Genomic DNA, 24,663 nt, shown 5'->3' with positions numbered 1-24,663 from the left:
ATCAGAATTTCCAACCTCCACACCTGCCAACGCCCAGCACAGTTTGATGTTCCTGGAGATGATTGCTCATTTAAAACTTCTGAATGACACATGACCATCACTGGCAGCCAGCAGCAGCCAAAATTCAGCCATATCCTATTGCTCTTCCACCACATGAAAAAAATTGTGATGAGGGGGTGTCTGAGGGGAAAAAAGGAGGCAAGGAGGGAAAGGGCGAAGGAAGGTACGTGAGGGAAATCAGTCCTTTGCACAGTGTTCCCTTACCCTATGCCCATCTCTTTCCCCACACAGCCCCATCACTGGGTGGTCTTTCCAAGCTGGGGAACAGAGGCTGTCTACTCCAGAGGCAGCATGAACAGCAGGCTGTGGGTACAGATCCCATTCTCCCACACTCACCTGTTTGCTGTGCTCCTGTGCACCTCTGAAAAGGACCAGACAGATGCTGCCTGCACCTCCAGAGCAAGGACAGAGGCACTTGTGGGGGGTGGCAGGGGCTGAGAGACCTGCAGGACCCATTACCACAGCTCTGCAGGGGCTGTGGCAGAAAAGCAGCCACAGCACCATGCTGCTGCCTCATGCTCTGAGAACCCCTCCTGATGGTGCAAGCTCCTGAGGAGGGCAGGATGCTTTCTAACAGACACCGGTGGTTTTGAGAAGCTCAATTTCCAGGGGAGAATGTGGCTGTTAGTCCCACATCCACTCACTCTTCTTCCTGGAGATGATCCCCTTCACGGAGCAGCAACATCCTTTTTCCATTCAGGGAGCACTGTGAGGACAGAAGGTGCTTTTCCCCTAATGGGAAAAGAAGGGTCTCCCTTTTGCCCTAGCATTGCTTGCTCCAAGAAGCACTGTAAGGTGCTGGCACTTGCAAAAATATGGGTCAATAAAATCACTAGAATGGGAGACCTATCCTGGCCTATTCTTTGGGAGTCTAGGCCAGCCTTCTCTTCCTTCTAGCCCTCCACAAAGGCTGTCCCCAACCAAAAAAAAAAAAACTGGAGAATGAAGAGAAGAAGGCTGTTTCTCTAATTTGCAGTCAATCTTTCCCATGCCGCCACCACCACCCCAGCTCCTCCAGACTTCCAACTCCACAACCACATAAGGAGTGCACCCTGTGCCTCTCAAAACCCAGCAGCAGAGGGATGTTGTTGAACCCTCAAGTGCTACAGTGGGGTCCAGCCCCCGTGTGGCAGCTGCCAGACTGAGTGCACACACCACAGCCCATTGGGACTCCTTGGTTTCCCCTCTAGAAGGAGGCAGCTCCACAAGCAGGGCCACAGTTTAGCATCCTCAGGGCTCTGGTACCCTCTGCTGGCCCTGCATGGTTCTGTTGCTGTTGAAACCTCCCCGGGGTTTTCCAGCCTGAAAGCAGACACAGGCACCAGCCTGTCCACGAGGTGCAGCAGCTTTACTCACCCAGCACTCTGCTCTCTTCAAAGGCCCCCACCAGTGTTCTCACAGCCAAGGTGGCCCCACGCTACTGAGAGCAGGGACCTACCAGCACCATACATCTTTGTGAGAACACTTCAGACAGCCAGTACTAATTTGCTAGAAATAACAAAAATCTGCCAAGTTTTTAAGTGCAATGTTGTGCTGCAAATGCAAAGGGTGAGTAGCTGCACTGGGGCACCCTGGGGCAGTGTCCAGGAGAGGCTCCTGGTGTGTGGGACAATCTTCCTCAAGGCCATTGGCATAAAGGAGGAGGTGGCAGGGACTACTTGGAGGACAGCACATAGCTCATGGGGATTATCTTGCATCCCCATCCTCACTGGAGCAAGCAGGGAGCTCTGCCCATGCCTCAAGCAAGGCTTTCACACAGCTCTTTAACACTGCAGGGTAAAGGGTGTCCCTGCTGGAGCCCTGGAAGAGAGGGAAGAGGGATTAGCAAAGAGCAGGGAACAAACAGCAAATAATTTCCATCACTGCCGCTGGCTGAGGGGGAAGAGAGCAGCAGACTGCACACAGGGAGTGGTAAAGTGCCTCCTGCACTGCTGAGCCCAACTGGACAGCCTGTGCCAACAGACTTTATATCTTAGGAGACAAACCCTGAGTGAGAAATGAGTTTCTGCCTTCAGGGCTGCTGGTGTTGCCCATGAGGCTGGAGCTTGAGTGAGAATAAGAGGGCAGGCAGGAAGGACACCTTTCTATCTAAAATCCTGCACCCCCTTCACTGAAGGAAGAGGATCCATCCCCTCTGCCCCTCAGGGGAAAAGATCCCAAGGTACCAGTATCAGGTTTTATTTTAATACAAACTAAAAGCTTTTGGAGTTCAAAGAAACATGGACATGACACAGCAACAGAGCACAAAAGGGACACCCTGACCACCACAAAACCTGCTTCAAGATGGAGGCCTGGGGCTTTGTGGCTCCCGAAGGAAAAGCTTCTTTCAGGAGCAGGCCCCAGCTCCCAGGGGCACTCTGCCTGCTCCTGGGCAGTGTCAAGCAGCAGCAGTTCCCTCCTGGAGCCGGGGACAGGGAGGTCACTTGATGCGGTACAGGACCTTGCGCTGCATGCGGTGCTGGATCTCCCCCCGCCGCATCATCAGCTGCAGCACCTTGTAGATGGCATGTTCTGGGTACTTCTGCAAAAGGGGAGAGCAGGGGAAGATGAGCCAGCATGGAAGAGCTGACAGGAGCTCAGCAGGAACCTGGAACCTCTGCTAAAGCCTGGCTAGGACTCTCTGAAAGGAGCAAGTCAAGTAGACCAAGACACTGATGCTTCCTTCCCCTTTCCCTACTTTAGATCTGACTGCAGTCAGTGTCACAAATCAAACAGCTCTGGTTTCAAGGGCAGGACCCCAAACCAGGCCCAGACCTCTGAGCTTTTGCAGAAACTTGCCTCAGCCCCCTTAAACTCTGCAATCACACTGCACACCATTCCCTACAAACACCTTCTAAAGCATGACCAAAAGGCTCCCTGTCTGCTCTTGAGGAAGGGGCTTCATGCCCCCAGCAGCAGCCTGGGGTCCCTGTTTTCCCAGCCCAGCCCTCCATGGGGTCCCTGACCCACCTGCCGCATGAAGTCCTGGACGATGCTGTGCTCGGACACCTGGGAGCCGATGGCAAAGCGGCGCTTGAGCTGCTTCTCAATGCGGGACAGCATCTCCTGGTCCTCCTGTGTCGTGAAGCCTTCTGCCCCTGCAGGGAGACACTGTGTGAGCTCCCTGTGCCGCCCAGCTGTAACTCTCCAGGACACAGTGTGCATCTCCTGTGTCTCCCACCACACCTGCACAGCTTACAGACTTTAGGGAACCCATGAACAGCTCCACTGTAAAAGGCTGTGGAGCTCCAAGCACAGAACTGAATGTGGACCTGACTGCTGGAGCTTTCTTCAAACCCTTTGTTCCATTGCTGTTGCCCAAGGATTCCTTGTCTTCATCCCCATAGAAGATCTTAGAGGTTTGAAGAACCACATCCAGCATCAGACTCTGCCCTTGGGACCACAAGGGGCCAGACCAGCCCTCCCCTGAGCAGCACAGGAGATCCTCAGTGTCATTTGCCTTTGCCCCCACTGTGAGGCACAGCCCCACAGCCACGATGGCCCCTTGCTGCCAAAAGCATGGCTTTGTCTTTGCTCAGGAAGGAGATCCAGCGCCTGCCCCTGACAGCCAGGTCCTGAGAGAGGAGCTCGTTTCTCCCTGCCCTGAGCAGCCAGGTCCAGCACATCTCTCCCAGCCCCAGCACAGAGTATCTCCTCCTCACCTGACAGATTGCCCGACATGGCCGCATCGAGCGTGGACACGTGGAAGAGCCGCAAGGCCTCCTCAACATCTGTCTCGGTGGCAAAGGGCTGAAGCCTCATCTTCGCCAAGGACTCGGCAATGCGCACAATGGCCTCCAGCTGCCTGCAGCCACCAGAGACATTCCCTGCTTTCTGCTGCAGCTACAAGGGAGTTTTCTTCCCCCCAACTCCTGCCATCCCCTCCTATCCCACTCCAGGCACCTCCTGCCTCCCCCCACAGCACTTTGAGGGCTCAGGGCCACACCCTCACACTGCAGCACCACGACAGCCCCTTCCTGCATTAGCCCAGTAATGCAGCCCTGGTCCCAGAGGTTTTGGGGAGAGAAGGGGGTGCTGCTCACCGGACAGTGATGGGGATGCTGGAGCGGCGGTCGCTCTCCTGCTCGTGCTGGCGGGTGCCGCTGCGCATCAGGATGTAGCGGTTCTTCAGCTTCTCCGCCGCCCCTGCCGACAGCCGAGGGCCACACCTCCTGCAAGGGGGAACAGGAGCTGGAGGCAGCGCCCCTGGCAAGGCTCCCCTGGGCACCCCTCCCTTCCTTGGGTGCTGCAGCACCCCTGAGAGCTCCTCTTGCACCCCTTTTTCAAGGCAGGAGTTAAGGGAAAGCTCACCCAGAGTGCTGGGTGGTTTGCCTCTCACCACTGCCTCCCACCACGCAGCGTGGGCGCTGCCAAAAAGACACGCTCGTCACTCACGTCCGACAGAAGGAGATGAGCTTCTTCAGCTTGTTCAGCTCGATCTCACCCTCCACGGCCTGGGTCTGCGTCAAGGCACTCACGTGTAAGGCCATCACGTGCTTGGCCAGTGTCTGGGAAAGCAGAAGGCAGTCAGAGAGCAGGAATGCCCCTTCCTCCTCCCAAAGAAAGGGGCGCCGTGAGTCCCAGCTGCACCCGCGGGGCCCAACGCACCATGTCTCGCTCCTCATTGTGCTCATCCTTAACGATGAAGATCATGTCAAATCGGGACAGGATGGTGGGCATAAAATCAATGTTCTCCTCGCCCTTGGTCTCATCCCAGCGCCCAAAGACAGAGTTGGCAGCTGCCAGAACCGAGCAGCGGGAGTTGAGTGTTGTTGTGATTCCTGCCTGTGGGTGAAGGCATAAAAAAGGATGGTGTCAAGACCACCTCCATGTCACAGCAGGTCATCAATTCAGTGAAAGGTTGAAAGCCACTTTCTCATTGTCAATCACTTGCATTTAAATAAAGCCCCATAACGAGCACCCAGTTGCTCTGTAATGGTGGGGCTGGACTAACATGTCCTTCTGGAAAGGGACGAGATTCAGCTGAGACTTGAACACTGTGTAATTTCATTTAAAACCTCTCGCCAAGGACAGAGACAGAGGAGACCTCACCCCAGGTTTGTGATCTGAGACAAACACTGGGCAGACAGGGCTGAGTCCTCCTGGGCAATTCTGGCACAAAGCATGGGTTTGCAGGTGCAGCCTGACAGCCACCAGCACAGAGAAGCCATGAAATTCAGGCTGCCCAAAGCCTCCAGGCAGGGCTGACTGGTCTCACACCAGAGATACCAGCAACCATCAATACCACTGCCTGGACTCTAAAATGGGCATTTCTGGCAAAACATGAGTGACCACTGGTTGCTGGGCCCTCAGATTCCCACCTCAGGGCAGCATGCTCAATGCACAGCTCACCTTGGCAATGGAGATGGTCTGCTGCTCCATCGCCTCATGGATGGCCACACGGTCATCCTCCCGCATCTTGGCATCCCAGGTGAGAGAAACCAGGCAAGGAGAAAAAGGCACTATCAGTCACCTCTGCTACACACTTACCGAAGTGACCCCCAACATAAAGTTCTGTGAGGACCTCTGCCCAAGAGGGCAGGATGTAACTTAATTCCCTTGCAACCCCATCCCCCTGACCTTCCCTGAAAGGAAGTGAGGGAGTCTCAGAGGAGTTCCCCTTCCTCCTGCAGCTCTGGGCTCTGCTGGGACAGGCTGGCACCTCAAGGGCTCTCCTTCCCACTCCCACACAGGCAGCTCCACAGGTACCTTGTCAAACTCATCGATGCACACCACTCCTCCGTCTGCCAGCACCATGGCTCCTCCCTCCATGAAGAAATTCCTGGAGACAGGGTCACGGATCACTGAGGCTGTCAAGCCAGCAGCACTGCTACCTTTTCCTGAGGTGTACACCTAGTGGCATATGGAGCAAGGAAAGGGACAGTACATCAGCTGCAGCAGCCCCCAGGAGCCCAGTGCTCCAGCTGAGAGACAAAACATCCCTAGCACCACAAAATCCACAGCTCCTTGGGGAAGAACCTCCAGGAAATGCCCTCAGCACATGTAAAAAGCAGATGTGCTGGGTAAAAAGCAGGGCTATTGCCTCATCCCAAGCCTCAGACTAAGCAGCTGTGACACACCGGAGGGCATGCAGACACAAACACAGATATTAAGTACAAAAGAGGGAGTGATTCATTGTTTGGAGGGCTGCTGCATTAACTTTGTTTGCCCCTGGAGGGAACAATACAGTCAGAGGCTGAGTTTAATAGAGACTACAAAAAACACAGCTGAAAACATAATTCTATGACTGGGCTCAAGCTGGAGGTCCGTGCCCGAGATGCAGTCAACTTAATTTGTCCTGACCAGCCAGCCCCTCTGCTGATCAAGTCTCAACAATAAACAGCAGCACCAGACACATCTTTGGACATCTGCAAACAGCCTGGTTCACAGCATAATAGAAGGCATGACCTTCTTCCCCTTCCCTCCTTCATTCCCCATCCCTTCTAGGCTAGCACTGGAAATGGCAGCTCACGCCTCTGCCAGTAAGTCTGCCTGTGGATGCACAGGCAGGAGTCTGCCATGACCACAGTCTTGTCTCTGGGTCTAGACTAGGAGCAGAAGAGAGAAAAGGGGTGCACTACAAGTGGGCACCTCAAGCCACATACCCCAATGGGTGAACACTTCTCAACAAACTTCAGCAGCTGGGATTTGGCGGTGCCAGGGTCCCCCAGCATCAGCAAGTTGATGTCCCCTCTGCGGGTCAGGCCATCCGGGAGCCTGGAGTGATGGGGTTGGGAAGAAGAGAGGGAGCAGAGCTGGTGAGCCTTTATTTTGATAACAAAGCAGTGACTTTGCTAACAAAGGCTGACTCTTCCCCACCTCTTGCGGGAGCCTCCAAACAAGAGGCAGGCGATGGCCTTCTTGATGTCAGTGCTGCCATAGATGGAGGGCGCAATGCTCTTGGCAATGGTCTCGTAGATGTTGGGCATGGCAGCAAGGCGACGAAGTTCCTCCTCCTCCTGAGGGGTCACCGAGCCACTGAAGTTATGTCCTGTACAGGGGTGAGGGGAGTGATGCAATAGTGAACAAATGGAGGTTTTGAAGGAAATTGTATCGCACTACAACCAAAATCCCCTCTTGAAAATCATGCCAAGTGCCACCAGGTGGGAAGGGTGGAGAGGGCAAGCATCTGCTAAGCCAGCAATGCAGGCTGTGTCCTTAGAGGCTAATCATAAAAAGTAAGTATCTTGGGCAAAGCAGCTCTGCTGGACCCAGAGGGAGAATTACAGTCAGGACCATGTTTTACATACAATCTTAACCATGGACTTCAGCCAGGATCCTCAGGGATGGCTTAGCAGATTCTTGCTTAAACACCCTGGAGGACTCAGGCTGAGACCTCCTCATCTAATATGAGAAAAAGCCTTACAGGATATGACCATAGAGAGCCCAGGGCAAGTCAGACCCCAGAATGGCTTGAACCCTCTTTTCCATAGACAGCAGAGAAGGATGAAGGCTGTGATTTCACACACTTCTTGCTGAGGGATCACTTTGTTCAGGAACAGTGTGGGGAGTGTCTCCCAACACCAGGCTACCAGCACAGACCAAATGCACCCCAAAAGCAGCCCTCACCTGAGCCCTCTGTGTCCACCTGGATGCCCACCACGCGGATGTAAGCGCTCCGGATGCCCACGCCCACACTGTAGCGGCTTTTGTTCTTGCTCTGCGCAGATTTCTTGATGGAGTAGATCCCCATGATAGTGACTCTGTTCCCTGGGACAACTTTGTCACACAGGTACCTAAGAGGAGACAGGGGAAAGCAGAGGATGGTGGTGGGAAATGATGGCAACAGCCAGTGGGGGCAGGGTGGGAAGGCTGTGCCAGTACCTGTCACAGTAGAGCTGCAAGTGCCGGGGCATCTCCCCGTGTGGCACGGCATCTGGAGACTCCTGCAGTTTCAGGACCTGGAAATCCACGCACTTGCACTTATCTGGCATGATAAAATACGGGTCCAGAGGGCACTTTGGGCGGCCAGCTTGTTCTCTGTGCAGAGAGATGGATCAGGGGAGGCTGTTAGCACTGAGGAGCCAGCCCTTGGAGCCAGCCCTTGGAGGCACCTGTGCAGGGGACAGCAGTGACAGCAAGGGGCAGCTGCCCCTTCCAAGCAGTGCCACATTAGCAGGTAAGGGCAGACACATGGGGCCAGACCAAAGGCCAGCAAGGCCTCTGTCTTGTCTTCTGCAAGTGCCAAACGTGCACATAAGAACAAGCCAGAGGCAGGGTGACACTTGTCTGAACACTCTCCCTGCCTCCCACCCCTCCCCTGCTAGCTACAAGCAGGGAAGGTAATTCATTAATTACACAGAAGGTAGCAGCACACACTCACTGACACAGCAGGGCGTTTTTCTTTACAACCTCATGCATGAGGCAAATGTTAAGTGGTTTCTGGTGAGAAAGCAATTAGCAATGTGACAAGGCTGACATCCACCTCCCAGTCTCTCAAGCCACATCTGCCTAGCTAGATTACAAGCTCTCTGAGACAAAGAGAAGCTCCATATCCTGCTGCTGTCTCAGAGTGGCACGACTGATGCCTGACTCCATGCAGGGCTTTCAGGCAGGACAACACCAGAGAGCAGATGCACTCATACAGTCAGGGATCAGGAGCAAGGTGCTGCACAGACCACACACAAGAATGACTCCCTAGCCCAAACCCCTCTCAAGCTGCATTAGAGTTCAGGTGCAGAAAATAAATACTGGCAGGTATGAGCCCAAAGACACAACCCACCAGGACTGGCTGCCTTGAGAGCTGCAGCACAATGGCAGTCTAATGCACACAGTGCTCAGAGGCACCAGGAACTGTAAAGCAGGATAAAAAGACTAGCAGAAAAGCACCCCTAAGTAAGGTAACACAAAACATGCTTTTCAGGAGTGGGAATGTAGAAGCAAGGAGTTTGTTTGGAAAAGAGGAGAACAACTTAACACAGCATTATGAGACAGCTGGAGGCAGGCATGAACCTTTAGGTACAAGAGAAACTCCCTATGAATAAAAAGGACTCCCTGGACATGGTCACTCAGCACTGCACGCAGCACTGACCGTGCAGGGTCACAACCAGCATGACCACAGAGGGACAGCCAGAACTTGCCAGCCAAAACTGCACAGTGGCACAGGGGCAGCACAAAGGGTGGAGGCAGAGCAGCGCAGGTGCTGCTGCCTTGTGGAAAGGGAGCAGATTCTGCAATGCATGGGATGCAGCAGGAGCAGGAAGAGGGGAATGCAGTCTTTTCTCGCCCTCCAGCCAGCTGGTGCATGCCCTTGTCAGTCCTTACGTGTTGCATTTCCTGGGCAGAGCGTAGCCCTCCAGGCCCGGGCGCACCGCGATGTTGCTGATGGTGTTGCGGCAGCTGCGGCACTGGATGGTGATTCTGGTGGCTTTGGCTCTCACGGGGGTTGCTGCAATTACAATCCCAGGGATCTTCACAAGGTGGGACATCTGGTCAGACTGAAAAGGGACAGGCGAAGGGAAGGTGAGAAAGCATCACTGGAAGATGGATGGGAAACTACAAAGCATGAGAGCAAAGGACAAAATACTCTGTGCAAAGCACCACTAACAGAACAATGTCCCTACAGCAGGAACCAGCAATAACAGCCCTCTGCAGTCAGATCTGAGCTGCAGAGTAACGCTGCTTGTACATTAGCAAGTGACCCATGTCCTGAGCCATGTGACCAGGTCCTGAAAGCTCCCCTGCAATCAAACCCACACACTTCACCTCACCTTCAGGCTGCGGATGTTGGCTGCGTTGGCATCTGACCTCAGCATCACCTGGATGTCCTGGAGAGTCTCCTCTCCAGAGGGGCGAGGACGAGTGACCTCATCGGCAACTTCTTTTGCTGCTTCTTCCAACTAGAGAATGAACAATGGGCTATCAGTGGGTCTGTTACAGCAGAACATCAGAGATGCTCTTGTGCCAATATTCTAGGTTTCCAACATCCATCCTTACCAGCTGCAGGTGCTCTGATGGTTGCTTGTACAGATAGTCTGCGAGATCTTCATCAAAGCTGGCCAAGTCTTCCATCTCCACCTCCACCCAGTACTGCCCCAGGTTGTAGTGCCGCTTGAGCTCATCCCTGGAAGGCAGGAAGCAGCAAAGGTTTGCAGGGCAGAAAGCACCAGTCATCCACAGTGGCCTTAGCACAAGCAGGGATCAGAAAAGGCAGCTTCTGCAGGGAGTCCTTCATTTGGAAAGCAAGCAGGGAAAATTAGGGGAGTTCCAGAAGTGCAGGGGAACCTGGGCAATCTTTCACCCAAGCCCACCTGGAAAAGTGACATAAGACCAGGGACACCAGTGCTTCAGTGGCAATGTAAAGTATTTGCTGGAGTTACATGACCAGATAAACAAGGAGGAAATTTCTATGTAGGATAATAACTACTATACATAAGATGTGGTTTAAAACAAAGGATATAATGACAGGACAACATTTTTCTTTAAAATGCCAGGATAAATGAAATTCAGAAGTGAAAGACTGTTATAGCCCTTGATTATGATGCATCTCCATGTTTTCTCAATGCTGGGTCTCCAAGCTGCATAGGCAAAGAATGGCTAAAGGAACTTCATACTCTTGGAAGGCACACGTGGAGAGCAGTGCACTGATTTAATGGACACAGACAATTCTCCAGACCAGAAAGCACTACAACTCCAAAGACAGACCTTGAATCTCAGAATTAAGTGCAAACCTGGCAGTGTGGATCCCTCTATTACTACCTTTTCCACTGGCTGGCTGCCTAAAAATCTGTGTGAACACCAGACTTCTGCTTTTCTATCAGGTTAAATACAAACATCTCTTAATGCTGAACTTTTTATGGCCCACGAGAAGAGACTAAATGGCTGTTACGTATGTGAGGTGTACACTGCAGGAGGGAGGTTAACAGCAGACTGGAGATGCAGGTGGGGATGGGCAAGGCTCAGAAGGAGAAAAGGGGCCACAGCAGCACCTGTATTTGAAAGTGAAGCCCGTCCGGTCCGTGCCCACCCGGTACTGCCGCAGGAACTCCTTGAACCGCTTCTGCAGCTGCGACTTCCGAACCTGCCCCTCATCCACGGGCGCGTCTCCCCCAAAACTGTCGCTGTAGTAAATGCCGGGGTCGTCGAAGCCGGACATCGCGGCTGCTGCTCCGCTGCGGGCCGAGAGCGCTGGGTCAGCGCCAGCCGCCTCCTTCCCCCGCCGCGCACCCAAGGCCCCGCGGGACCGCCCCTCGCCGCACCCCACGCACGGGCCGCGCTCTTCCCCCGCACTGCCCCAGGGATACCCCGACCCCGATCCCTGTCCCGGTCCCGGTCCCGGTCCCGGTCCCGGTCCCGACCCCCGCCGCTCCGCACCTCTATCCCCGCCGGAACTCGCTCCCAACTTTTTCGCGGCAAAAGCGGCGCGCGGCGGAAACCAAACCGCCGCAGGGCGCGCGCTGCCTCCGCCGCCGCGCGCTCTGATTGGCCCGCCTGCCAGGCGCCGCCGCCGATTGGGCCGCAGCCGCCCTCCCGCCCCGCCCCCAGAGGGAGCGCGCGGCGCCGCTGCCGCCGCTGATTGGCCGGAGCGCTCCGCCCCCGCCCGCCCCCAGCGGTGTGGCGCGAAATCTGGGAGCGAAGGGCGGGGGGAGGCGAAATGGCGGGCGGGCCGCACCATTGCGGCGGGGCGCGGAGGGGGAGCGGGTGATACCATCGCGGGAATGAAGTGAATTAATTAGTGCTGGAGGCTGGGCCCCCTCACTGCTTCAGGGCCTCAGGACACGATGCTGTTATAAATGAAAATTTGTCCAGCCAAATTAATATGAAAAATAAAATATTTATTTTGCAATCAAATTCTATCTACCCAGCCACAAGGAAAGCACAGAGCCGACCCTGGGGTCGGCCCTGGGTGTGCCACAAGGAGTCAGCCTCAGCAGAGGTTTTCCTCCATGCCCACACACCTCCATCCTGGCACAAGTGGTTTTTATAGGGAAAATTCCGCCTGACGCCAACATTTGGGCAGTCAGTCTTTTCTTCCATTCAAAGTCCATAGGTTAATAAGACTTTCTTTTTTTGGTGATGAGGGGAAACAATTCAGTGTCAGGAGTTGGTGAATCCCTTGATGGAATTTACGGAACGCTGCATTCACATGTATCTGCCCGAGGATTTCCGTGATATCCATCTCGGGTCGTTCAGGCGACGATCAGCGCCTGGGGTCCCCCATATCTCTCCAGACATGGCCCATCTCCTGGCCGAGCCACGTCCTTTAATGTGTGTAAATCAGGTTTCAACATATACCAGGTTTGGGGGGGAGTCCTAATACAAACGTGTATACTCCAACAAACATTCAATATCACATATATTATACTAGAAATGGCGCGAATTATACCTACTAGACATAACAATGCCTTCCTCCTGGCTATTTGTGAATTTAGGGGGAAGGCTGGCAGGTCGCTGGTGTGCATTTTGGCCCTCCCAAAGCATGGCAATGCACGCCCTAAGTAAGCTGAGAAGCACAGTGCATGGCAAGGGAGGTTTCGTGCAGCCCGTGGGAAATAAGGAGGGTGTCCTTGCTGCAGAGAAACCAGATGAACTCATAAAGATCACAGATGAGTACAAACAAAGCCTTAGTCTCCATTTCTGCGGACTTGAGGCTCAATCTGGAATGTACTATGTGTGACAACAATGGCTGTGAGATACCCAAAGTGCCATCTCTCTCCTGCCATGAGCAGGGAGGGTATGATACCAATCAGAACCCATATTCTCCAACTTTGAGGTCACAGTCGGGCTCTCTGAGGAGTGGAGAGGGGCTGAGTGTGGTGCAGTGCGTTTCTGAGCTCATGGGCATTATCTCTTTGGGATCTTAGATTAATGAGCATGTTTGAATAACAAAATGGTTTAGTTGGGGTGTTTTAGAGGGACTCAATAGAACTTAATTCAAATCTGAATTAGCAAGTTCTTGTCTATAAATAGCTATCAATCCTCATATTCCTGCTTTTCGAACACCCAACTATCTTTTTCAAGAATTAGCTATTTTTTCTGGCAGGCGGATCCAAAGAAAGAACTATTAAAGGAGGTCGGGGAAGGGATGCAGAGTTGAAAAGATCCTGAGAATGATGACAGTCCTGTTTTCCCACTGCTCATTCTCAGCAGGACCTGCCTTCTGATTCATGTTCTTTGAGCAGGTTCAGTGCTGGTCATTAAAACAGATCAGTAGGAACATATCTTTGGGATTAAGGTCACAGCCAGAACTGTGATCACAGAGGCTTTCTGGAATAAAGAGAGAACTCTGAGGTGATAGCACAGCAATTTTGTCAGTACCTGCAGTGCCATATCTGAACTGCAGCCCCTCCTGTGTTGGGAAAGCTCCTGGAGCAGGCAGGGCCTGCGGCTGGGCACAAACCCAGCCCTCCAGATGTGCCTCAGCAAAAGGCAAGGAAAGCAAACTGTGTGCATGGGCTGCTCCGGCAGTGCTGTGTGTTTGGAGTGCCTTTAGCAATGCCACATGTGTGCCAGGTCCTGGGAGTGGGGGTTGGTTTGCCACTTGGGTGAAGGCAGTGGTTGTGTGCTTGATGCCTCCCATTCAGCCACCTCGACCAAAACCTAGGATGCCTTTAACTTTTGGGTGGTGAAAACACACTTGGCAATTCTGATTCATGCTGAAGATCTTGCAAAGGCAGCCTGGCAATGCAGCCTTTGCTGGCAGTTCAGGGAGAGCTTCCTGGGTTTGACCAACTGAGGGTCCCATCACCTTTTTCTTGTGATAGAATAGCAATCAGCTCTTATGTACCACTTCCACCCTTAAAAATACTTTGCACACTCACTGAATTTCATGCTGCTTCTAGAAACAGAGAGCAGTATGTAGAGGCTGAAGGAACCTGCCCTAGTTTATAGAAGGTTATTGTTAACACTGCGTGGGAACAGTCTGGCTCTGGTGATAGCTCCCACTTCTGTCTATTGTCATGTCTGTGCAGCAGCAGCTCCAAAAGACATAAAGTCAGGAGGAAGAAAGACACCTCCTTCTCCCCTGGGTAAGGCTTTAATAATAGGAAACACCAGGCCTGAAGACTTCACATTGAAATTTATTATGTGTATAAATTATACAACCAGACAAGAATGACACTGTATGTCCAACAACTGTCTTTTGTTTTTCAAAGACCAAAAATAATGGGAAAAAGAAGTAACAAAGACCTACTAGTGTCATGTAAAGCTGTCTGTAACCCATGGGAGCCACGTGGCTCCACAGAGAAAATGATCACAGTATTATTTAGCAGTATAAAAAAACTGAGCAAACAGAGCTCCAAGGAGCTCCATCTTTCTGAGGAAGACAGAAGTCAAAGCTGTGTTTCTGATCCCATAGGGCTTTTGTAGGCACTCTGTAAAGCAATGACAATTCTTGGCCATTGTTTTTAGCCTTTTCCACCCTTGGTTTTTGGTGATAAAATTATCACCTTTCTGAGAAGAGCTCACACCAAGCACAGGAGAAACTTTGCCTGAACCCCTTACAGCACTCTTTGATTTCTGGGGAGAAAAGTCTCCTAGTATTAGTGGCAGAACCAAGATCACAGTACCCAGTCAGGGGTAATTTCTCTCCCAAGGACTGGGGAAGGTGGATTAGTTCAGGGTGAGGGAAGTCACAAAGAGAAGGTGAAGGTCCTGCTTTTTCACATGGCAAACAAGCCCACGGCGACCGTCATGGCGAGGAAGCTGAGTGCCACAATCCACCGCACCAGGGAAGTGGTGGGTGTTGTGTCTGTGTTTCTCATCTTTGTCCTCTCACCCTCCTTCCCAGCTGCTGGACCTAGATCAAACAGGGATAAAAAGCAAATTAAGACAAGTGAGAAGAGGTTGTGGCAAGAAGATGCTAACGTGCAGTGTTTGCTCTCCCCAGTGCCCCAGCACACCCTGCTGGAGTTGTCCAGGGAAGAAGGAGAAAGCCCAGAGCCCAGCTGGGGGAAGCAGTGGCAGCAGGTTCTGCTCTCCCAGTGGAGAGGGGAAGCAGCAGACTTGACCTGGGAATCACAAAGGCCCACAGCTCCTCTGCATGTAGGTGATTACCAGTCTCCTCCCTTGTCTCCTTACAGGCTTACACCTGCACTGCCCAGCTCCATTAAACCCCTCATGTGTGCAGAAGACAGATAAATGCTGAAGATAGAATTTTAAAAGGCATTTTGTCTCCTACTTCTCACTGATTTAACTTTAGGCATCTAAAGACCTTGAACAGTCTTCAGCACTCCAAGCAATTTTTGTAGTACAACTTCAGGATGGGATTCCTCATCCAACACCAAATTTTTCTGAAAATCTTACTTGTATGCTTGTATTGGGAAAAGAATGGCAATGTTTCACAGAGAACTTTTAATGCCTTTCCCACAGAAGCTGCTTTAAGCTTCACTATCCAGGGGTTCTTAAGGCAAGGTTTGCTTTTCATCTTTGCCATGGAAAAACTGTGGGTCAATCCAGGATGCACTGAAAACAAATTACCGTTTTAGTTTCAGAATGAGTAGGCCATAAGGGGTTTTTTATTTGAATTGCATGTCCTCATGGAACCACTCTGCTCTGTAAACATCTGACCTCGCTCCTCACTCAGGTACAAGCCTGATTACATTCCACCATTCAGAGCAGTGCTCACTTTAAACCCAGCACATCCTCTGAGAGTTTTCAGCAAATACTTCTGGGAGGCAGGAAAAATGATCAGAGGGAGATCCAAAAGGACAGGCTGCTGGATAGGACTGTGTCCAGAGACCCTTCTGTCAGCATCACAGCACCATGGCTGATCTGCAGCACCCAAAATTAACGCCTTTGCTTCCATGAACTCAAGGTCAGTTTTCCCTGTGGTGAATGAACCTTACATTTGTTAAAGCTCTAGAGGTGGAGAGAGGAGTCTCTTTTTGTAAAGCTTCCTCACTGACACACTTTCTGAAGAGCCCACATGTGTTATCCTTGCTCTGCCATGTCTAGAAGAAATTTTGCACACAGCAGTGCCTCTCCTTGCACTACCTGCTGATGGCTGGAGAAGAGATGGGGCAAGCACCTCATGCTTGTTTCCCAATGGCTTTTACAAACAAGGACAGAAGAGGGGAGGAGAAGGAAAGGAAGGAGCACTGTGAAGCACCTGCCCTTAGAAGTGTCTTACCATGCTCATGTGATTTGTTGATGTTCCTCGTGCGAAGCAGCTCTGCTTTTGGCTGCACAGGGTGACCATTCTCCTGGCCCTTGGACACCAGCTCCTGCAGTGCCTCAAACACCTTAGAAGAAAGAACACTGTCTCATTATGTGGTCTCCTCTTGTTCTTTCACTGGACCACCTGTCCCTTCCTCAGGCACTTAGGAACTAGAGGAAGACATGGGGGTTCAGTCTAAGTCTCCTGGCACATTTTGCTTAGAACAGAAGTTGCCTGTGAGGTCAAGAGGATGTCTTTCAAACTCCTTGTTCTCTTTACAGGTTCTCCCCAAAGCTTTCAACTAAGGAGAAGACTACTTCCCACCTTTTGATGGGAAGGAAAGCAAGGTACCTGTCACCTAGTCAGAGTGCACAGCAGACCTGTGTAACTTCACCACAGAGGCAGGACAGATACTATGTGGTAATCCCCACTCCCAGTATTAACCCTCATTCATATCTGGATAGTGGCACATGGAAGAGACTGGATTCAAAAACTAAGGGAGGGAGAAGAGCTTTTCAGAGGCTATTGTTTTATTCAGCTGGCAGGTTGGAGAAGCACAGCCATCCAACTCTGACCAGCTCGCCCTGATCCACAACTTCTCATAAGCTCCCTGGTGGAAATACTGGCCTTGTATTTCCCCTGTAGCTATTTTCTTGTTTGAGAGAGGATGTGGGCTGGCAGGGCTGGCTGGTTGTTACTCACCCGTATATTTAACAGGAATGCTTTCTTGGCCTCCTCCATGACTCTTTTCTTAGTGGCAAGGTCCATCTCGAGAGCATTCATGCGGGAGCGGTAGAGCTGCTTGAACTTGGTGGCATTGGAGACCCCATCAAAGGTGAAGAAAGCCAGCCCCTCCCCAGTGCTGGGCAGCTGGAGGGCCTTCTGGGCAATTTTCTTCAGCACCTGCCCTCCAGACAGGTCTCCCAAATAGCGAGTGTAGGCATGGGCCACCAGGAGCTCTGGCTCGTTCTTGCCTATGTAGTGGAGCCTCTCAACATATTTCTGAGTCGCCTCAGGACATGGGATCTCTTCCCTCCAGTTCCTGCCATAGAAGTACTTCAAGTCTTCCTCCAGGGCAGCTTTGCGGTGCAGCTCCGCCGGAAAATAGACAGGGGCATAAACTGGATTGTTCTTGTTCCGTTCGATCTCTTCCTCCAGAGCAGAGTAGATAAAGTACAGGGACGCTGTAACCAGCTGAAAGAGAAGAAAATGCATGAACTATAGGTGCATCTGTTTATTGTTTTCAAGTCTGTGGGACAAATTGTACTAAGAATAAAGGTACTCGTGGGCACGCCCACAATGAGTCACGAACACCTGTGATGGTGCAGATTTCCCGCGTGGAAAACAGTGCAAGGTACAGGGAGACACTGTTTAGCCCTTCCCTTCGGCTTGAGACAGCAATCAGGTGAGCCCTTTCCAGCAGATATTGGTCTTACTTTCTCTTGAAGTCACTGCCTTGCCTTCAAGTTAAAGTCTGGCAGCTTGATGTGATGTAAAGTGGAGCTCTGTTTAAGCATTCCTGGTCTCTTCTCATTCCCTCAGTCAATAGAGAGGGTATTCCCAAAGGTATCCTTTCTGGTACATTGTTCAAATTTGAATGCTCCAAAATGTGGCTTCCTTTTGTGGGGCCTTGTGAAATGATGACACACCCTGGTTATTTTTCAACATATTCATCCTGTCAGCATCCCACCATCCTGGGAACTGAGGCACCACTACTCTGCTCACTCAGGCATGCAAGTGGGGTTGCCTCCTCGGTTGCCCCAAGGGAACAAGATAAAAGGGATCTGGAAGCACAGCCTGCCTCTGAAAGATGCCTTTGTGAAGCAGTGCTGTGAGGCTGTGTTCTCCCCTCTATTTTGAAACCATTGTTATTGTTGTTTTTCCCAGCTTATGTGATACTTTCTTCTATCTGCCAGCTTTTCCACATGATCTGAGACAATATAGCTGTGTTCTTTCCTTCCCCAGGCATTCTGTTTTCAGAGGCTGTTACACCTACACCACCCCTTCCTTACCCTGGGACCCTTGTGAGCAGCAAATGGTAAAAGATGAAGGTGTTGTAGTAGAGGTGAGTCAGGTTTGGGTAGGGGGGATTATGCTGCTCACAGGAGAGAAAGCTGTTTACTTTCTCACAAAGCAGTCAGTTCTGCAGTGAGAGAGTTCCTGTTTCAACCTTGTCCCACTGTGCCAGAAAATAGGACTTTGATAAGCACATGGGCAGTGACTGGTTGTGGAAACAAATATCCACCATCTAGGGAGTCACGTAGCAGGCCAGATATATAAGTCTGCCAAGAGAGTAAACAAAAACAGTTTTTTAAACAGTAACCTGTTACCCAACCTACCGGAAAAGAAACAAAACATGGGAACATTGCCTTCCAAATTAAGCAAAATTGTAACTCAACTAATTGTTTTCAGAGGCAGGTAGTTGTTTAATGAGAAACATGGCTTTTAAACACTTGTTAATTTTTAAAATCCATGTTCCATCTCATTCACCTGACAGCATGTAAAAATTATCTAAGAAACCAAGTTTTATTCCTGAAAGTCTTTTTACACACTAACCTGTCTCAAAGATCACTGCCTAACCAATGCCATATTTCTAACAGCAGGAAGTCAGCACCTGAGATTGAATTTATGCTTGGCTAAGTATTCTGAATGTCACCTGTCAGAAACAAGCAGTCTCTTTCCTGCTTCTGTGGATTTATTTGCCAAGGAACAATTCAACAACAAATTAATTAAGCCACAGGTTGAATCAGTAGCTGTTATTTGCAAGTCCATGTGTCACTTCCTATAGCCTCTCAGGAATTCTGGCCCAGGTGTTTGCTTTGGTTTTGCTCTTGGCTTTGTTATATGGCTCAGATCCCAGGAACTGTATCTAGCCAGGTTAGGCTAATGTGTGGAAATGTTTCTTTTTATCTTGAAAAAGGCAACAGGCTCCTGCTTGTTAGCGGCAGACACAGATTACTCAAACTCAGTCTGGTTTTGAGTTATTGTTTATGATCTCAGCTGTGGTATAACTCAAGTGACAATGCAAAGTTCAGTGCCAGCAATGATCCCACATCCTCGCTCTGTCACCATCCCATTATTATTTCTAGCTGCAGCTGCCTAGAATGTTGTAGATACAGAATTCTCCCTCTTTTGGGCAAGTATCTGAACATAGTTCTAGCTCCATTAACTGTGACTGGCAATAATAACATTCAGGCATTTATGAAGAAAAAAGCAATAGCATTAGTCCCAGCAACCTCTTTGTCCTTATTTCTCCTGTTTCAGCTTGGCTGCCCATTGTGATATGCACAGCCCTTCCCCACCTTCTGCAAGAGGAGCCAGTAGGACCTCAGGGTGTAGAAGTTTGATGTTTTTCATAGGAGATACTGATACATCATGCCCCTATCCTCCTGTACTGTCCCATCCTCCCCACTTTAGTCCCCTCTCAGCCCATCTGATTTAACTGGTGAGGAAATCCCATCCCCAAGCAACGCTGCTATGAAGTACCTTAAACTCCTGGAGTGACACCTGCCCCTTTTGGAAATTCCTCATGAACGGTGTGTTCTCTGCCTGCTCGTGCACCTCCTTGGTAGCTTCCTTCAACAGCTCTGACAGGTCTGCGGACATCCTGGGGAGGAACAGTGAAACAGGTATTAAGAGCTGTCTCCTCTGACAAAACAAATCTTAGCTCTCTAGGACAAAAGGAGGAGCCTGGGATGGCAGAAAAAGGAGCAGAGCATTCTCGAGAGGTGCGGATGGGACCCAGAGCGAACCAGCTTTCCAAACAGTGTCCCGAGCAAGGAAGACTGACACACTCCATCCAGAGGTGGAGGCAGCAGCATGCTGCAGAGCAGGAACAGGAACAGCATTCCTTAAAAGCAAGGGGAGAAACACAACACTCCTCTGCCAAAACGCTTCCCTCCCATTCCCGTCCCGCTCTCACCTTTCGGAGCTGTGTGGCTGCGAAGTTTCCATGTTTGTCTCCTCTGCCTCGCTGCTGTTGCTCGCGCGTTGCTGCTTCCCTCAGCTCCCGGGACAGCGAAGCTCCGAGCTGGGCAGCCTGACTCCCACATCCAGCTTTATACTGCCCGGCCACGTGAGCAGCGAACCGCTGACCTCGGTGACTGCAGGCTTCTTGCAACACAGCAGCACTTCCCTTCCCAGCTGGCTGTCACCCTCTCCTGGCCCACCGCCCCGAAGAACCAGAAGGAAGTCACCAGATGCATCTTGATAACTAAGCAAAACCGAGAGGATGTCCAGAAACTTCTCTTTTGAGGGTGCCTGGCTCTGTAACCCTTTCAGTGCCTTGCCCGTGGCAGGCAGAGCCCGGGTCCTGCCAGAGGTGCTCGTTGTCCTGGGGACAGCGGGGTCGGACAAGGAGGGTGGATTTACAGAGGTAATTCCTGGGGCACAGAGGGCAGCCTCCTCACCCTGCACCCCAGTGTGTGTGCCTGGAGAGCCAATCCAGCACTCCCCTGCTCCAGCACAGCTCAGGTGTAACCATCCCACCTCCTGTGCCTGTGCTCAGGCATGCACCGGCTCTGGCCTGCAGGTGCCAGACCTGTCCTTGTGCAGCTCCCCCTTGCCCTTGGTGGTAAATCCTGCCACTTTGCACAGAGCCAACACAGGTGTGCCAGCACCGATGCACAGCCAAACCCACTCCATGCCCTCCTGCTCATGGAAACAATGGCATCTGATTTGTTTGATAGCTGGCTCCTCTTGTCACCACAGCAGTGTGCAGGGCAATTTAGGAAAATTGTACACCATCTCCTAGATACCCAGAAGGCTGGGGTAGCTGAAAAGATATCATACAGGACTTGGGGGAAACTGAGAAAGTTTGCAAAGACTTTCAAAGGCAAATAATTACTCTGATTTGGGAAAAGAGCTAAAAGAGTTGGACATGGTGCTTCTGCAAATAGCTGTTGCTCTGCTGGATTTTCTGTTTGTTTTTGTTTGTGGGGGTTTTTTTAACTTTTTTTTTTTTTTTTTTTTTTTTTTTTTTTTTATGAAGTGGTCAGTGAAGCAGCCAACAGATGAAGCTGGGCCCTTCTTTCCCACCTGTAGTTATGCTGGAAGCTGGGCTAGCAGGGACAGGTGATGCACTAGCTGGCTGTACTTTGGAAAACACACATTTGTGCTCAGCCCAAAAGAGCAGGGCACTTAGAGCCACCACTCCCCTGCTTCAGTGGGTGTGAGAAACTCCCTGGTACAGTGGGGCAGGGGGTGGTGGGGAGGCAGAGCCTGGGTGGAAGGAGAAGGACTGTGGCATCTGCTGTCCCTCTGCAGCCAGCCTTCTCTGTGGATGCTGCTATCCAAGCCAGCACCTTGCCTGTCTCCCTGTCCCTGCACCCACACCAGTCCCAGCAGGGTTGGGGGCTGTAGGTTAAAAAGCTGTTCTAGAAAATGTATTCTTCTATGCTTCTTTTTTTGACTCCAGCAGACATCTGGCATGCAGCGTTCAGGAAGGATTACTCAGCATTTCCACCCTGACTCGGCCAGACTTTTCCTGTCTTGCTTTTGTCTTTTAAAGCAACAGTGCACGCTGGCAAAAGCTGACATGTTCCATTCTTACCCCCATGCCACTGCAGACAACTTACTTGCTTTTCTGGAAGGTAAAATAAATTTATCAGGATGTCTGGATCTTCGAAGCAAGTGTGACAAAACCCCAAACATCTCCTGAGAGGGCAGAAAGCAGACAGCTCCATGGCGAGTCCCTCCTGAAAACATTGAAACTACAGTTTGCCACAGGAATGGCCTCAAAATGAATGTTTCCCTCTGGCATAACTCAAAGTTTTCATTTTCTGTCATTTTCAGTGAGTCCTATTCTGACAGGGGAAGCTGGAGCACAAATTGAACCTCTAGTTCTGGTGGAGGGAAGTAGGAAATAGATGGGAATTATATGAGAATAAGAATTATATTATGAGAGTATATTACTCATTTTGTGAAATAACATGAAAAAAATCCAATCCTCAAGCCTAGCCCCTCCTTTCACCTGCAGCCCTGGCAATGTACCCAGTTCTTCCCAAGGACTTTATGGGTGCTTTCAAGCCCATGATTTTGTCTCCAGCATGCCCACCTGTCTTCTTCCAGGAAGCTGCATGCTTGGAAGCCCTATAAAAGATATATCCAAAAGTCCTTTTCCCTTTTAACCCAGGATTGTGAGTGAGACTGTGGGGGAAGAAAGAGAGGGTCTCTAGTCTTGTTGCTACCATTCCAGGTAGGTTTTCTGGCTTGTAACCATACTGTCCCAGAACATGAAGCAGAACCTCTTCTGGCTCTTTGGGCTTTACCTTCCCCTGGGCAGGTCACAAGAGATGCAACTCACCTCTGCCAGGAGACTTGCAAAGGTGCAGACAAGCAAGCCATGCCCCATAAGTGATTTATACTGTCTGATCTCTCTCTGATTTGGGTTTCTTGGGATGGAGCAGCTGTGAGACACAGCCTAGCTCTCTGGAAAGGCCCAAAGGCCCTGCAGCAAGATGGAAGGAGAACTGAAAGTGGGGTTTCATCATCTTTGCAGTTGCTAGCCTGGAGCATTTCTGACCCCTTCAGTGTTCTGCAGCAAGGGCTTGAATTGCTTCTGCAGTGCTGTTGCTGATGGGAGGGAGGTCAGTGCCACCGAGCAAGCAAACATGCCAGCAGGGATTTGTGAGGGACCATCTCCTCCTCAAAGAGAACTTTGGAAGTTGCCACTTGGGAGCAATGAATGGGGAGGGAGGTGAGTGCTTTTGGTGGAAGGAGCAAACAGGCTCCCAGAGCAGAGTGGGCCATGGGAAATCAGAGCCCAGCCCAAATCCAGTCAGTAGGAAATTCTGCTTGACTATCAAGTCTCAGAGCTGTGGTCTCCACTGTGCTTGCCAGAAGCCCTGCTGTCTCCTGCCTTTCCAGTGAGCTGCGTCTGGGTAGTGCCAGAGCTACTCACTGTGAGGACACCAGCAAAACTGCCCAGGGGATTTCTAGCAAAGATGAAGAAAGTAGCCTCAGGCAAGATATTTGTAAAAGTTCTTGCTGGACTTAAAAGCCTGTCTGCACATCCCAGCCCCTGAGAAAATGCTTAGTCATGAGATGGGAGATGAATGGTTAAAAACAACAGAAAGTTATTGAGGGGTCAGTGTTTCCATGTGGAACAGGGAAGTGGGGAATTTTCTCCTCTTTGTACATTAACAGCCTATTTTGCCAGCAGATTTATGGCCAGAAATGTCTAGTTACACTGGCAGTCACGGGATGCAAAGTCAGCTCTCTTGAGTCCCTTGTGGGTAGCGCTGTTCCGTGCTGGTAGCTCCCAGCAGCTCAGCTCCATTTTCATGGGGAAAACCGGCCTTAGCCAGCTCAGAGGGACTAATGGGCTCTCTCAAACCGTGACACAGCAAAATGCAGCTGCCTGGTTTGCACTCGGAAAGCTGAGTGCAAGCCAGGCTGCTGCATCATCACTCGGTGATGAGGATTTGCTGTGTAATGGTATGGGGAAAAGGGTTACAGATTGCTTAAAATTACTTGCTGGAGAAAGGAGTTTGTACTGGAGTGTACAGGGATATCCTGTGTGTTAATTTGTGTTTACCAAAGGATACTGCCTCTCCCAGCCCCGCCTTCGCTGAACTGACTGTGCTCACTGGTCTCTCAGCATCTAAAAATTCCAATCTAGATCAAAGATGAAGATGGAGAAAAAGGAGGTTGAGCGTCCAATGCACTGGAAATCCCTATGGAGAGCTCAGGCGCTGCAGCTGTCCCTGGGGCTGGCACTGCTCGTACTACTGGAGGGTTGTATAGACAGACATGGCTGTGTTAGGTAACCCCCCACACGGGAACCCTGGAAAACAGTGTGGTAGGAGATGGAGGCACAGGCAAATTTCCCAGGATAAATGAACCAGCGTGACAAAAACAGGAAATGCAGATTACAATAATTATATTCACAGATGTATGGGTATGTGTGTGCTGCAGCACACTGGTGTCTCCAGCACATAGCTATGAGCAAGGAGAGAGCCTGGGCTGTCTGGAAACAGAATGGGGAGAAGAAGGGAGAGCAAGTGCCCTGCAAGGCATGTGCCTGACCAGAGTCAGGCAGTTACCTTAAGCACACAGCAGGTTATAGGTACACTGGGCTGAAATTTTGGGAGAGAGTACATAGGGCCCACCATGCTTCGTAGAGTCTTGGTGGTCATGGGAATCAATCCTGTGTCCAGCTAGGAGCTGCTTTGGCAACCAAAGGGAGGTGTGGAAGGGAATGGGACAGAGTTCGCAAATAAAATCCCATTTGTGCAAATGTTTCAGTCAGTGCTGCTGCCTCCTTTGTTTCAGTGCCACAACTGTGGAAAACAAAGTGTGCCCTGACCGCAGGACAGAACAAACCGTGAAACTTTGGATTTGAAAAATCACACATCTGCAACACAGAGGACCTTGTACCACACTGCTCACACCCTTTTCTCAGGAGAAAGAGGAACGGGAAACCAAGTTTTGCACAGAAAGTGAGACCCAAGTCCCCCCTCCCCACAAGGTTTCCAAATAACCTCTGCGTGGTTCCCTGTCCAGGGTACAGAAGAAATGCTGTGCCG

At 51.0% G+C, this 24,663-nt stretch overlaps 2 protein-coding genes across 2 annotated transcripts; both read right to left on the bottom strand.

Moving 5' to 3' along the window:
- Window positions 1-2,222: 2,222 nt before the first annotated feature.
- On the bottom strand, window positions 2,223-11,441 carry MCM5 (minichromosome maintenance complex component 5). Its single transcript, XM_021553986.2, has 17 exons — window positions 11,353-11,441; window positions 10,968-11,150; window positions 9,976-10,102; window positions 9,750-9,878; window positions 9,304-9,476; window positions 7,864-8,019; window positions 7,609-7,775; window positions 6,859-7,030; window positions 6,645-6,756; window positions 5,749-5,892; window positions 5,392-5,457; window positions 4,648-4,824; window positions 4,435-4,547; window positions 4,083-4,211; window positions 3,702-3,844; window positions 3,010-3,137; window positions 2,223-2,581 (listed from the first exon to the last, which is right to left on the bottom strand). The coding sequence occupies exons 2-17, from the start codon at window positions 11,132-11,134 to the stop codon at window positions 2,480-2,482; spliced, it is 2,205 nt and encodes a 734-aa protein (XP_021409661.1). The 5' UTR covers window positions 11,135-11,150; window positions 11,353-11,441; the 3' UTR covers window positions 2,223-2,479.
- Window positions 11,442-14,516: 3,075 nt separating this feature from the next.
- On the bottom strand, window positions 14,517-20,177 carry HMOX1 (heme oxygenase 1). Its single transcript, XM_021554028.3, has 5 exons — window positions 20,058-20,177; window positions 19,622-19,742; window positions 16,838-17,329; window positions 16,109-16,220; window positions 14,517-14,776 (listed from the first exon to the last, which is right to left on the bottom strand). Exons 1-5 carry the CDS (start codon window positions 20,087-20,089, stop codon window positions 14,640-14,642), a joined length of 894 nt encoding a protein of 297 aa, XP_021409703.1. The 5' UTR covers window positions 20,090-20,177; the 3' UTR covers window positions 14,517-14,639.
- Window positions 20,178-24,663: the final 4,486 nt, after the last annotated feature.

The sequence above is a fragment of the Lonchura striata genome, chromosome 5, assembly GCF_046129695.1.
Source record: "Lonchura striata isolate bLonStr1 chromosome 5, bLonStr1.mat, whole genome shotgun sequence".
Taxonomy (NCBI): Eukaryota; Metazoa; Chordata; class Aves; order Passeriformes; family Estrildidae; genus Lonchura; species Lonchura striata.
Note: the sequence above shows the minus strand (reverse complement) of the source record. Positions and strands in the feature narration are given on the sequence as shown.

What these genes read in the sequence shown, in the direction of transcription:
- MCM5 (XM_021553986.2), bottom strand. Translation starts at nt 11,134, where the DNA reads ATGTCCGGCTTCGACGACCCCGGCATTTACTACAGCGACAGTTTTGGG. An exon ending in GGTGGACACAGAGGGCTCAG is followed by an intron (nt 7,031 to 7,608) that starts GTGAGGGCTGCT and finishes ACCCCTGTACAG; the next exon opens with GACATAACTTCAGTGGCTCG. An exon ending in TCCAGGACTTCATGCGGCAG is followed by an intron (nt 2,582 to 3,009) that starts GTGGGTCAGGGA and finishes CCCCTTTTGCAG; the next exon opens with AAGTACCCAGAACATGCCAT.
- HMOX1 (XM_021554028.3), bottom strand. Translation starts at nt 20,089, where the DNA reads ATGGAAACTTCGCAGCCACACAGCTCCGAAAG. An exon ending in TGTCACTCCAGGAGTTTAAG is followed by an intron (nt 17,330 to 19,621) that starts GTACTTCATAGC and finishes CTTCTCTTTCAG; the next exon opens with CTGGTTACAGCGTCCCTGTA. An exon ending in CAACAAATCACATGAGCATG is followed by an intron (nt 14,777 to 16,108) that starts GTAAGACACTTC and finishes TGTTTGATCTAG; the next exon opens with GTCCAGCAGCTGGGAAGGAG.